The 13,753-nt window shown below is 38.8% G+C and overlaps 1 protein-coding gene across 1 annotated transcript in view; it reads right to left on the minus strand.

Moving 5' to 3' along the window:
- The window catches only part of RSRC1 (arginine and serine rich coiled-coil 1), a 170,195-nt gene that overhangs the window by 125,908 nt on the left and 30,534 nt on the right, over positions 1-13,753 (minus strand). Inside the window, exon 4 of the mRNA XM_040613202.1 lies at positions 6,173-6,343. Within this exon, the coding sequence (XP_040469136.1) occupies positions 6,173-6,343 (171 nt within the window). The remainder of the gene's footprint in view (positions 1-6,172; positions 6,344-13,753) is intronic.

Raw genomic sequence — 13,753 nt, forward strand, 5'->3', positions numbered from 1 at the left:
TCTCATTTCACATATAAGACAAAACTGCAGTGCTGATACGCTTGTTAAATAAGCCACCCTATAACATTTAGAAAAAAAAAACTCACAATCTATAGTGCATTTTTAAAAGGTCACTAATGTTTGAGACTCAGGATATAGTCTAGCTAGTACTATATTAGTAACTCATATACCATACAACAAAGAACAAAGCTCTCACACAGGACTGCTACATTAAGAGCCAAATAAACACGGGAGGGGAAGAAGGGCTGCCCAGTCTCATTACAAGCAAATATTTGTTGCTCCAGTGAACATATCTATCTTCTTAAAACAAGTCACAAATGAAGGAAAAAGAAGGAAACAAAGTGTGTGTCAGGTGCACAAAGTCTAAAAGACAGTGATAAGGAAGTACCCCACAGGTGCCATAGGTGTGTAAAATAAAGGTTACTGGCTGGAAGCCTGCTTTAGTCATCTAAAGGGACATCAGCATAAAAACCCATACATATACATCACATTTCCATGTCAGAAAAAGCATGCTAAGATTTCACCTTGGGGGGTGGGGGGTGGGCCGCAATGGTATGTGAGCCTAAGGCACCTGGAGACCTCACCAGAAAGGGTTAGAAGGAACTGAGGCTTGAACCTCTTCCAGCCACAGTCTTGATGTAAAGCTCAAGTAATTCTCATGCTGTTGGAACAGGGGAAAGCTATTTTGCTTACTTGCAACTTATCTTTTCTAAATATAGTGCTGTCAATAAATTCACGTTTGATGGATAATCCAGACTGTATCTAGCACCTTGTTTTCCTATTCTGCTGGGACAGAATCTTTTTTAATAGGAAGAAAGAATTCTGTAATAAAAAACCCACTGTCATTAGTTCAAATCTTATTTTTAAGCATGTTTCTCTCTAGAAAGCAGTGCAATTCAGCTTAACCAAACAACCAACAAGATTTTTTTTTTTTTTTTTTTTAAGTCACACTTATAGGATAAAGTACATCACTACTTCCAGGAGGTCTATCACTAATTTTCCCGTAATCAATCAAAACCGCACAGCAAGGGCCTGCTGTAAGAACTGCAACTCCTTTCTTGATAAGCCATTGAAAATTAAACCCAACCCGCCCCATTCCTTTGATGCAGTGACAAGGCTCTGCCCTTTTTACTCTGTGACCTTTTCTGATCAATGCTACCTACATTTTTGTTTTAGCCCAGAGTGCATACTCTCACACAAGATTCATTTTTGCAATGGAAAAAAAATGAAACCAAGAGAAGAGACCCAGGAAATGGCACAGCCAAAGGTAGGACCTGATACACTACTTTGGCAGAATAAAGACGACTAAAGTTTTGCTTTTTTCAAATAAACAAAAATTTAATAAAGAAAGTCACTAGACTAAGACTTATTAGTAAGAACTAGACACCAGATGTTAACAGAAAATTATAATTTATCACAAAATGTATATTGGTCCTTATTTTATCCATTCCATGTTACTCCCTAGCACTTCATAACGTATCAGCAGATATAGCGCGGTCTGTAACAGTTACAGAGGGGCGGTAACAGCTCGTTACAGCTCTTGTCAGTTCAACTGTCACAAGAACCGCACGCACACAGCTGGCTTTCCTGATCCAGCGTGTCAGCATGGTGCAGTTCTAGCATACAGCAACAGCCCAAAGCCATAGCGCGCACAGCATCACTGCTGCAGTCATGGGTCATAACGAGGGAACAATGTTGTTATTACAAACAGAGAAATACGATTTGAAACTTGGCCTGGGAGACCGGATGAATAGAAAAAGCTGCAAGGCCAAGCAAGTGCTTTTACTTTGGAAATGCTGGCAACAGTTGCTCAGAAAAAGACATACCATTTATTATTACTTTTTTTCTATGTCCTCCCAGGCAAAAAAGCTCCTTCTCCCATGCACTGCAACAAATACAAAACAAACAAAAAACGAAAGCAAGCAAAAATAGGGGGAACACAGTCTGAACAACTACTATGAGATTAGGAGACCAACACAGCAAAGGCAAACTGTTTAGTTCAGATCACTTGCAAAATGGAAGGAAAATAAGCAGCCCCGCATTAGCTGAATAATAACTAGTTAAGAACGTTTCTTGCTACATGCTTGTCATCAGCTTTATTTTGCAGAGTTTTCACTGGAAATTAAATAATCCTGATAATCTGAAAGGTGGACCACTTTTTTGTTCATGAATGCTTAGCGTGTGCTGCTGGGATGCTTTCTGAGTTTGCTTTACCCTTTAAGTGAGCGCAAAACGATTTCAAAGCTTGACAGACAGCTCTTAGCACCAGCTTTTTTCACCAAGTACTGTCAGATGCCGTAAATGAGATTCCCAACCCAAATTCAAAGCAGCTGTTACCACAACCTCCCTCCATAATGGCTGAACAAATAGCGTATGTCTTAAAACATTTCCGATGGTGAGAACAGAAGAGCTGAGCTGTGGGGCTGTATCTGTAACACAGCCCATCTCCACGACGCGGCTGACACTTCCCCAGCGTTCAAGAAATTCAGTCAGTGCTCAGCCTTAAAGAATCTTCACTGAAATGGAGAATGCCAAAGGATGATGACCAGATTACTAATGGCAGAATTTTTTACTCTCAAAATCTCTCGAGATGTTCACTGTGAAGACAAGATCTAATTTGAAAGGACCTGAAGTTGCCCTGATTTAAAAACCAAACACAAGCCTTTCCCCCTCACATGCACAAACAGGCACAAGCCACGTGCAGAAAAGAAAACTATCATTAGAGTTTATATAAGCCACAAACAAATAAAACCATTTGCTCCTTAATTAGTGCAAAAATTGCATTTTTATTCAGGAACAGTCACTTCCCAAATATATGACTACTTATATCAGATAATCTGCAGTGCAGACAGGCTGGAATACCTTCTTTTATGCAAAGTTAAACTATGAAGTCAACCAGCACCTGATAATTTATATTTACCTTCTCACAGCCTGGCTTTAGCATGATCTTCATTATAGCTTTAAAGTAGCTATTTCCAATAAATACACTCCAAACATACATGGATGTAAACGGAAGACAAGACCTGGCCCTTGCTGTGTCTTGGAGTACCTGTAAGGATCTATGCTCCACACAGAGGCTGAAGGACCATTGTTTTCCCTATGATCCCCTGCTGTCGGAGTTTCTAGAAAGGCTCTGTAGAGCAACATTACTTTCTGTGCTGATCGACACTAAATCTAGAAATTCACTTGGAGAGTCATCTACAACAGATTCCTCTCAGTATTTCACATCCAAATGTACACCTGACAGTCATTTTTTTGTGTCCATTTAGATTTTCTTCCTCACACTTCAGAGAGAAAAAAAAAAATAAATGACCAAGTTGAAAAACCAGCACCATCACTGTGTTAGTGACACAGAATATGGCAGGAGGAAAATTTTTTTTTCTGTCCAAACTAGATCCAACTTAAACCAAGAAAAAACCCATACATTTTGAGGAAGTGTCACCCATCACTGTTTACTGCCTCTGTGACACAGACAGCTGATGGAGCAAATTGCTTTAGTGCTTCCTGGTCTGCTCCAGCATTAAGTCACCAGGGCGAGCAGTGAAGTTCCAGCCGAGGCAGCGAGCCGCTGTGCTGCGTCAGACCGGCATCAGGCACTCAGCTGCAGAGGCAAGCTATAATAAGAGTTATAATTCTAACCATACCCACAAAACCACATCTGACACATGACAAGACAAAAATGCTAAGTTATAACATAGACCCTCAAAAAATATCAGCAAAACCAACTTGCTACCTTCTGCTGACCACAGCTGACTACAAAAGGCCTTATAGTTGCTGGAAAACAACAACAAAAAAATTATCTCGGTGCTTTCTTCAGAAAGGAGCATCAAGACAGAACAACCAAACCATTGAATCTCCCCTGCTGCTGCTGAAAAAGGACAAAATGCCAGAAGCCAACAGACTTATCTAGGCAAAAGATTCACTCAGCTCATGTTGTGCCATCCCTCATCCTACACATCTATAAACTAAGGAGAGGTGACCTTCTTTGGCCAAGGAGATCTTTTCTTTCCCATACTTTTCACACACACCGCCCCCCCCCCCCCCCCCAAAAAAAAAAAAAAAAAAAAAAATAGATAAAATATAGAGGACCGAAGTGGAGAGCTTGGGAGGCTTGAGAAAGCCGCATCCAAAACCCCAACTGTAAAACACCTTACTTGGCCTCATTTTCCTGGAGCACATGCAAGGCAAAGAGAAACTACAGCCGCTCGCTCTGCTCCTACACACAGGCATTCAAGGAAAACTGCAGGTTCCTAAAGCACTCGCACTGGGGTCTCTAACAGAATACTCTGTAGACAAGTAATTGTGCAGTAATTGCAAACAGCAACTGCATCAGAGAGCTCTGCCTTCTCTCTGTAGTCAGGTAAGTTGCTTTGCAAAGCCTTTAACAAATAATAATGTGATGCGGATACAGTCTCAATCTTCAGAATGACAAATAACTGCAAAGAAAAAAGCTTCGCAGATCCATAGTCCCTGTGCAGATATACTTTGATCACTATTTGATTAAACTGAGAAACATGTCATCCCCCCTCAGAAAAGTTTATGAAGCACAGATGATATCAACATCATCCTAGGTACATTTCATTTTGTAGTCTAATAATGCCTTAAGTACGAAATCCCTGTACAAAGAATACCAGTCAGTACCTGAGCTCAGAGGAAAATGCACTGATGTCATAAAATGTTTCTACTATCAATTTGTACTCTTTGTCCTACCTACCTTGAAAACAAAATGCCCTGTTTGGGCCATTTCCAATTTTAGTATAAGCAATTTTGTAAGTTATCAAAATATGAAGATAAATTGCTTGCTTCCCCAAAAATTCCGAGCACTTCTGTGCTCTTCCTACAGCTATCTCATATTGATCCTTGCTATAAAAGGACCGAAAGCCAGGCAGTATGCTAATAGAGCACTGCTATATACTCCAACATGATTTAAGATGTGCTGCTTCTGGACACAAAGTCCAGAAAACCTCTCCCACATCAAATGTTATGTGCTCGTATGGATCCTTTCTCTACTTTTCTACCTCGATTAATTAAAAAAACCCAACAACCACCAAACAAAAAAAAAATTCTGGCTGGAGCATCCAGGGTTCTTCTCAAGTCCTCCAAAAGTACCAAAATATATTTGAACTTCAGGTAAATGGGTAAAAGGCATCTTGTTTGTGATTTATCAGACATACTGCAAACACTTCAGGGGTTCTATTTACATTGAATGCTACTGATTGCTGAAAACATCCACAACAAGAAGAGACAAATATCCCTCATGGCTTAGTAAAACAAGGAAAGCATTCCTTAAAATGAAGGTGCCACTCTTGAAGCTCCCAGTGGTCTAAGTAATGTACTGCAAATAAGAAAAGAACACGTGCAAGCAGCTAATCCCGAGTATTTACATAATCAATGCTATAACCATGGGCAGGTAGGTAGATATCTGAGAGCCTAAATAACTCATACCATCGAGACATGAAACCACGGAGGTAACTGTGAGACGCCTCCACAAACATGGGTGGAGGGTGCTACTCCAGAACTACCCATTTAGCATTTCAGTGGGAATCCCAAGGGAAGTCCATGAAGCGACACACCAGCGTCTTCCTTTTTGAAACCAATCACATAAACAAGGAAAAGATAAAGGCTGCAGGAGATTTATAAAGCAGAAGTAATTGCATAAATCGCCTTTTTGCTGCAAAACCAAGATCAATGGTCCAGGTCATTTCAAGCAGAAAGGAGGCTGCCAGCAGGTTGCCGAAAGCAGTCCATCACTCCCCCACAGCAAGTGCTTCTGCTGAAACTGTGCTCTGAGCCACAAATGAAGCCCAATAGGGCACGGAGGGCTGGTAAACAGTGAAATCCATCTTTTCATGGGAAACAGTCTTCATACTATGCAATACTCCTCATTTTTGCCTTAAATTGTTTCCTTAAATATTGGGGGGAAAAATTAAGTCAATTGAAGAAAACTATTTAACATACCTGAAATAAAGGGAGAAAAAGAACTGTAAATTAAACCACCATTTAGTTTGAAATGTCACATTCTGGAATTTTAAAATACTAAGAATCACACTATTCAAAGACTTTAAATCATTTCCACCTAGTTTATATAATGAAGCAAACTGATTACAAAAAGAGTAAAAATACACTAAATAGTTCCCTGTTTTACAGTTACATTGTTTGTCATGTCACTTACCCATGCTTCGTGCCACACATCTCCTTTTCTTTTCCTTTGCCCTTCTCTTTTATTTTTTCTTTCTCTCTGCCTTTACGCCGCTCTCTTTCACGAGACCCGCTATGAGTTCTCCTATGACTGGATCTTTCACTACTTCGACTATAAGAACGTTGACGAGGTCTTGATCGTGATCTACACAAAATCCATAGTATTAAAATTTAGCAGTCAGGCATTTTTCACTGTCACCGTATGTTAGGTTTGTTATACAGTCCAACTATTTTAAACACAGTTTGAAATCATTTAGTAGCTTAATACTTTTTAAATAAAAAACTACCCATTTATCAAGAGAACTGTGAAAAAGAAAGCAGTGCTTCTACTCTGAAGAACGCAAAATAAATTAAACCAAACTATGCAGCATCCACCCTCCACCAACGTAATCTGGCATTACCAAAGGACTCCTTGGAGCTATTTGACGAGGAAAGGAAGGACATTTTTTCTTGAACATTAAATTTTAAATTCTTAAGTTCCGATCAATTTAACTTGGCAGATAATCAAAGAATTTGCAGATGCTACTAAATGCTTGTATTTACATATTAAATACTTCACTAACAATGACATACCAATAAAAACCAGAAGAGCCAGCAGTGACGTGTCCAAACCCCTACGTCCTGCCTGCAGAGCTGCCACTTGCGCACAGCCTCTTAATATCAAAATCAGATTTGAAATACAGTTTGCAGAAAACCCATAAATAGGCCAACCCTACAGGCCCAATAATGCAAGAAACAGCATACGGGTGCAAGCATTTGCACACGTATTTGGTTCTTGGTTACAAGTTCCTACAAGGCTATAGGATATTCTGGTCTCTATCATGTTACCCATTCCTCTGTAATAAATGTATGTTGTTACCGATCTACTTGAATGAAAAAAGATCAAGAAGTATTACAGCATGACTGTTACTCTGGGTACCCAAAGAAAACTTTTCATTATTCTTTAATTTCTTTTAGATAGTTTTCCAAATTTTAATTTATAATTTATCAGGGATCGCTACATCTTTTCTATGGTACATGAGTAGCTATAGACAACAAACCCCTAGGAAAGCAGCAGTTGAAGTTTGCATTAGTTTCTTTTACAATGTACATCTTCATAAAAGTTCTGACAGCAACTCATTGAAAAGTTTCATTAAGTACTAAGAGGGCTAGAGGGAAGGGCATAAGAAAAATTATTTAGCACCTCTTGGAGCACAAAACTCCAAAGGCCTTTAAAGGCAAAATCACATACAAAAGATCACTCCATTTAAAAGGTAACAACTGTTTAATAAAACACAACAACAGAATAAGGAAAAGAAAATACTACATCCAGATGAAGCCATAAATTACATTTAGGAAGAATGTTGTTACCAAGTCTGGAACTTGTCCAGCAAGCTGGGGTTAACATATCTATTCTTGCCGTCGAGCCTTTCAGACTAGCGCTAGAGGTCAGAACCTCCGTTTTACGTTTCATTCAGCAGATGGCATCTCTTGCAACACAATATCTCCTATTATCAGTCACACTATTAGCAGTAATACGACAGATCAAATTACCACTTAAGTGGTGTATTATGAACTATAGAACATTTTCTGTCTCAAAATGGATTTTTATTATGTCATCACAAATTAAAAAGCATCCATCCATTCTTCTTCTCAGGCAGAGGAAGTTTTGACCTAAAAGAGTACTCTGGACATTAGAACTATTTTTTGGTTGGCACAAAGACACTGGTTTTACAAGCATCGTGATGAGGCGGGCACAGATTTACAGACCACTTACAGACATACACTATTCAAAGGCAACCTTGATTTCTGAGAACCCTGCAGGTAAGATGCAAAGCCAGAAACAGAAAAAAATAAATAAATAAAGAAAACCTCTGTAGCAACACAAATCACCTTCATTTGATGCAAGGCCTCTCCTTACCTAAGGGTGTAGTCCTTCAAATGGAAATAACTGAGGAATCTAAAGTATTTATTGCTAGAGAGCTTACTTGCTCTGCTCAAATTTGAACTTGATTTCACATCTACATTTCACAGGTGCAAATAACAGCAAATTCAGTTCAGATTAGCTGGATGCTCAAATCCTAGATTTCTAGCCATTTGCATGTCTTAAGTAGAACAAACATCAGGTATAATCGATATACAGAAGAGCCGCTTTTAAAAATTAAAAGTAGACTTGTCACATCGAATTTGTAATAATGTACTTACAACAGCATTGACAAACTGATAACATTTGCTTTACAGAAGCTGTCCCTGTTCTTTCATTTGCAGGCTTTTACATCCACAAAATTTATTAGCCTAGAGTGATCACCAATCATAGCTTATCCTTTGGGGTTTACGGTTATAGAAAATAGCTGATACAGCTCATCTTCCCTGTCCCAGTCCCGCAGGTGAGGCAGGCAGATGACTATCAATGGGATATTGCAGTGAAGACCTTAACAAAAATGTTAAGTTCTACTCCACAGAATCCATCTCTGCAGGACACATGAGTTCAGTCAATCCTTAATTACCAGAGAAGTTGATCGGGGCTGCAGATAAGCCCAGAGCACAGATGCAGACAATCCAGAATTGGCTTCATGCAGAGACAACTTCACTCTGGTCAGACCTGTTAGCTCGGATAACAAGTTAGCACATTTAGAAGGGTCTTCAGGGCAGTTCAGGTGTGAAGTCTGGCTGCCTCCATGGGTTGCAGGCTCCAGCCTAACCCCAACTGACTGCGATGCCCTATTTAGGGGATCTATAGAGGGAACAGTGCAGAGAAACAGTTGCAAGGCAGATCTAGTGTATTCTGCTGCACCTGAATCCCCTCGCAGGGTCTCTCCTGTACATTTGCTCTCCAGTAGCTAAGACGTACACAGGGTTTATTTGCTCGGTACAGGACTGAGCAGCCAAGGCAGGAGCGCTGAGAGCAAGAGACAAGCATGCTCTAACAGAGCCCCTTGGTGCAGCACCAGGTAAACATCAGCCACACTGACCTGGATCCACACAGAGACATAGCACGACCTCCAAAGATTAATTTTCCTGGGTTTTCCATCATTGTACAAAGTTCTTTGCAAATATTTTTCATTATTTTCCCTTAATGCTGCAGAGCTACAGCCCTCCCAAATAAAACTAACTCTGCCTGCTAAGTTCCTTGTATTTATTTATATTGATCACAAACAGTATTTATAAAGCACAAATAAAGCAACACAACTCCAGAAATACAGAAAGATGTCCTAACCCCAGCCATGAACAGTTGGACTTGATGTTCTTAAAGGTCTTTTCCAACCTGAATGATTCTATGAATAGGGATGAACTAAGTAACGAAAACCAAGGCAAAGAAAAAAGGAACAGTCTAACATTAATGCTCCCTTCAATTTCCAAATGCTAGTGACACTTAGATTCTGTTAATTATTTTTAAACTGGGGTAACTACTGTGTTCCCAGTGTTGTGCAGCAACGAGTATTTTTTATAAAAGCTTACCTGGTATTAACCTTTCTCCTTCACAATCTATCCAAAGTCATAGTAATGGAGGACTATTAGAAAAACCACTAGGCAACCACAATCCACAGTTTTATTAACAAAGTTAAGTTGAACTTCAACTCTTAAGTGTACTAGTAGGCTGAAAAAAAAAAATCTTAGGAACTTCTCACACAAGTAAAAGCGTTAAAATTTTAAAATGTATTTGCTTAACTATCTAACAGCTTTGTATATTATGAGTTAAGACACATTGTGTAGTTTTACCACACTTTGATGAAACAAAGGAAGCACAGAGACTAAATACTTCAATATAACAGCCTTAAGATGCCAAAAATAACAAACTCTGCAGTATAATTCTCTAGAACAATTTCATCTTACATGCTAAAGTTCTGCCAGCAATACTGCCAAAACTGAACCGGAATTAACAAGAAGCCAGCAATAAACCATGTAAGAACTGCTGGGCTCAAGCAGGTAAGACCACAATCTTCTTGATCTCTGCTACTGTGTGCACTCTTAAGAGAGCTCCCAGTTTCTGTGAAGTGCCATAGGAAATGATGATTAACTACGACTGAAGCAAAAGCCACAATTATACTGATACACTGCGTGAACACTGCATCTCTTCTAGAGCGCATGAAACCGTAGCTCTTCAGGCCATGCCACGGGGCAAGCGCCAAGATGGATAGGGACCCTGCACCACAAGTCTCACCGGCACAAGCGGGAACTGCAAAACACTCAGGAAAACAAACAGACAATGGGGCCTACAGATTTTCCCTGCCTTCAAAAAAAAAAAAAAGACCTAAGACTTCTTGCTCCCCAAACTGAAAAGCTTAAGGAAGGGATAGACCAAAACAATAAGCAAGGAAGAGACTCGCTTTATCTTTTAAAAATGGCATAAAATGTAATCTTGGGGGGGTGGGGGGGTGTGTCAAGCATTTCAAACATGAGAACAAAAATGAAATATTGATTCAATGAAGTTAAGAAAACTTAAATAACTTAAGATAATGCAATTAGATTCACAGCAAGAAGGAAGTGAAAGGTATACACCACCATATACTGACCAAAAACATGTGTTCAGAAAGCAAAGAAATTATACGAAAACATTTTAAAAATACAAAGAAGGAAAAAGCACAGCTTTACACCAAATATGCAAAGGGATATGCTGTGTTTCATATATACAAGCAGATGTTACTACTCTTCGTGAGGTTTTATTTATTTGTAAGTACGCCCAAAAAACCTGCTACTTAAATCTTCCCTCTTAACATACAACTGTTCCAAGACCTCAGTATCTAAAACCGGTCTAATTTCCCCAGCTCTGAGGGAAGCTCCAATCTCTCTTACACCCCAGGCTAATACAATTCGAGACTAATTCTGCACCACCACGCACAAGTTCCAACAGACCAGGTGACAAGAGGACTAACTCAATGGAGAAGCCACAATTCCCCATGTAGCTTGGCCTTGTCCGAAACCTCCACGTAACAGTGACTGTGAACACATACCATCCTACAGACATCAGCACGAAATTAAGACAATATTTAAAAGCAAGTCTGGGATGCTGTAAGCTTCAAGTCTTTGACTATGCAATCCAAACAGCTTTCTCCTCTTATTTTCTATGCTGTTTCTTCCCCCTCCCTTTCTTTTAAAGAAAGAGGTAACATTCAATCTCTAGTATCTGCTTTTCTGTGGCAACTGCAGAATTTGAACAATGAAACCTCAGAAATTTAGATCACACAAGGCTACTGACCCTTCTCTAGTACACCAAATTAATTTATTAAGACCAAGACCAACAAGAAAAACGATGCTTCATATTGCCTGAAATACACCCCGTACCCAGCGGCCACAAGCCCCGCCAGCACGGCTGGGTTCACGGGCACAGCCTCCCGGTGGCGGGTGACAGGCGAGGGCTAACCCCGACCCAGAGCACCGCCAGCACCGCCACAGTGCCAGGCTTAAGCACACTGAAAAGCTGCACTTAAAGCCACAGAACTTCACTTGACAGTACATTACCATTTTAATGAGATAGCTTTTTCTAGGAAAGGACTTTTTTCCTTGCCTGTAAGCCCAAAATCCTAAAATATTTGTCTTAAGAACACTTTATGCAAACTTCCGTTAAGACCTACATTAAATCCAAGATGCACAATAGGCTTGTGACACTGGAAGACAATTTCATAAAGTGAAAATCAAAGTATACTAGATTTGCTACTCCGTGTATAACAAGCTACGGTACCTTTCCATTTGTAGCATAAATGAATTCACCTGTACGTTACCATGAATTACTATTAAAATATCTTATGACAAATACAGAAAGAAAATATACAATTTCATGAAATGGAGCTACAAGAAGTCATCTGTGCCAAAATTAATCAGTAAACAAGAACAAACATCCACAGATCTAGCAGAGAAAAAAGGGTTTTTTTATTTTATTACTGTTGAAAAATAGATACAATCCCGGTTATTCCTATTAAAGCAAGTCCCAAAGTGTCCAAATTATAGAACTACTGGAGGGGAGAGAAAAAAAAAAAAAAAATCAAGCTCGAGAGTCGACTGCCAGCATGCACACCCCCTTCCCCCCAAACCAACACACACAAAACACCCACCCACCATGCCAAAGGTTAAGTCATTTAGTCAAGTTCAAAGATCTTCAAAGAGTTCTTAGATCCAGATAAGCCCATATGTTACCAAAATTCTGTGAAAAGCTATTACTTTCCAATCTGCTTTTCATGTCTAAGTTACAGAACACACAGATGCTTGGCATCACTCAGTATCCCTAAATTCTCACACCAGATAATCAAGGCTCACCAATAACTTTCCTATCTAAAATCCTAAGAAATGTCTTTATTCCATCAACACTTAGTCCACTTGTAAAAATTGAAAGTATCCATAAAAGCCCATTCAGTTACTGCACAATAAGTGATAATTTGCTAATTTCTTCACAGGTAATCAATTAAAATGTAAAATATTGGATAAAATTAGTTGCACTAAATTTAACAGCTGCTCCATAAGCATAATTAGTTTCACAAGGGCCATATGTATTCTGAGCAGAGACAGAGTTGAAACAAATAAGCAGATTTTAAAACAAGTTTGAGGAAATCTGCATTTAATTAGCAGGTGGGCGCTACAACTGCATAATGTTTTTATACATTTATATTTATGAAGTGACAGAAGATCTAAAGGCTTTTTAAAATGGCGTTTATTGTTTGAATGGGAACTGTTTTGCTGCATGCTAAAGTGATTTAAATCCTTATAGCTCTGCTTTGAAAAAATCATAAATGGTGAAAGAAAACATGTGGAAAACTGTAAAACTAGAAAGAATTTGCGACAAAAAGCAGATACACATACCATAACCAAAAGGAAACTACACTTAATTAAATGTACACTACATCTGGAATATCAGCCTAATAAAACGTGAAACTATTAATTTTCATTGTTCTAAAGGAAATGAGGTCAGTGTCGTTTAGTATTTCCCCAATTATATTGCTCTAAAGCATTGAACTATATCTTATAGGTACAATCTAATCTTTTCAAAACACTACAATTTGAAAACAGTCACTGATATAGACTTTTTTAAATGGAAAAAGGAATTAAGAGTACAAGAACAAGACAGCTCAAACAGAAGAAAACAAGCACTCTTTCAGTGAAAAGTAAGTTTTTGAAAAAATAAGTTGTTCTGCTGGCAAACAGCAACCACCGCTCAAATGAAAGTTTTGGAGATGTCAGGTTCCTCCTTGGCATTCTTCTAAGCATCTCTCAGCTGATACAATTCTTATTAGATTATTGTTAGCTCAATAGCCACAAATTCATGCCTCTCTAATACTTCAGCAATAAATCAAAAGTCTGAGAAAGAACAGTGGAACACAACTGCATTGCATCAAACCTGGATACTCATATTGGTAATAAAGACACAGTGCAAACGCACAAAGAATTGCAGCAAAACGACATGTTCTCTTTCAAACCATATTAGGAGAAAGTTTCTTGTTTAACTCAGCTTCACTAACAGGGAAAAAAATAAAAATAAAAAAACCACAGTACAAGTTCCTGGGGAAGGTAAAATATAATTTCAAACATCAATTGCAAGTGTTTGGTGTAGAAATTATCTACTTTTTTTAAAAAAATGCAAATATGG

This window comes from Falco naumanni, chromosome 13, assembly GCF_017639655.2.
Source record: "Falco naumanni isolate bFalNau1 chromosome 13, bFalNau1.pat, whole genome shotgun sequence".
NCBI classification, from domain to species: domain Eukaryota; kingdom Metazoa; phylum Chordata; class Aves; order Falconiformes; family Falconidae; genus Falco; species Falco naumanni.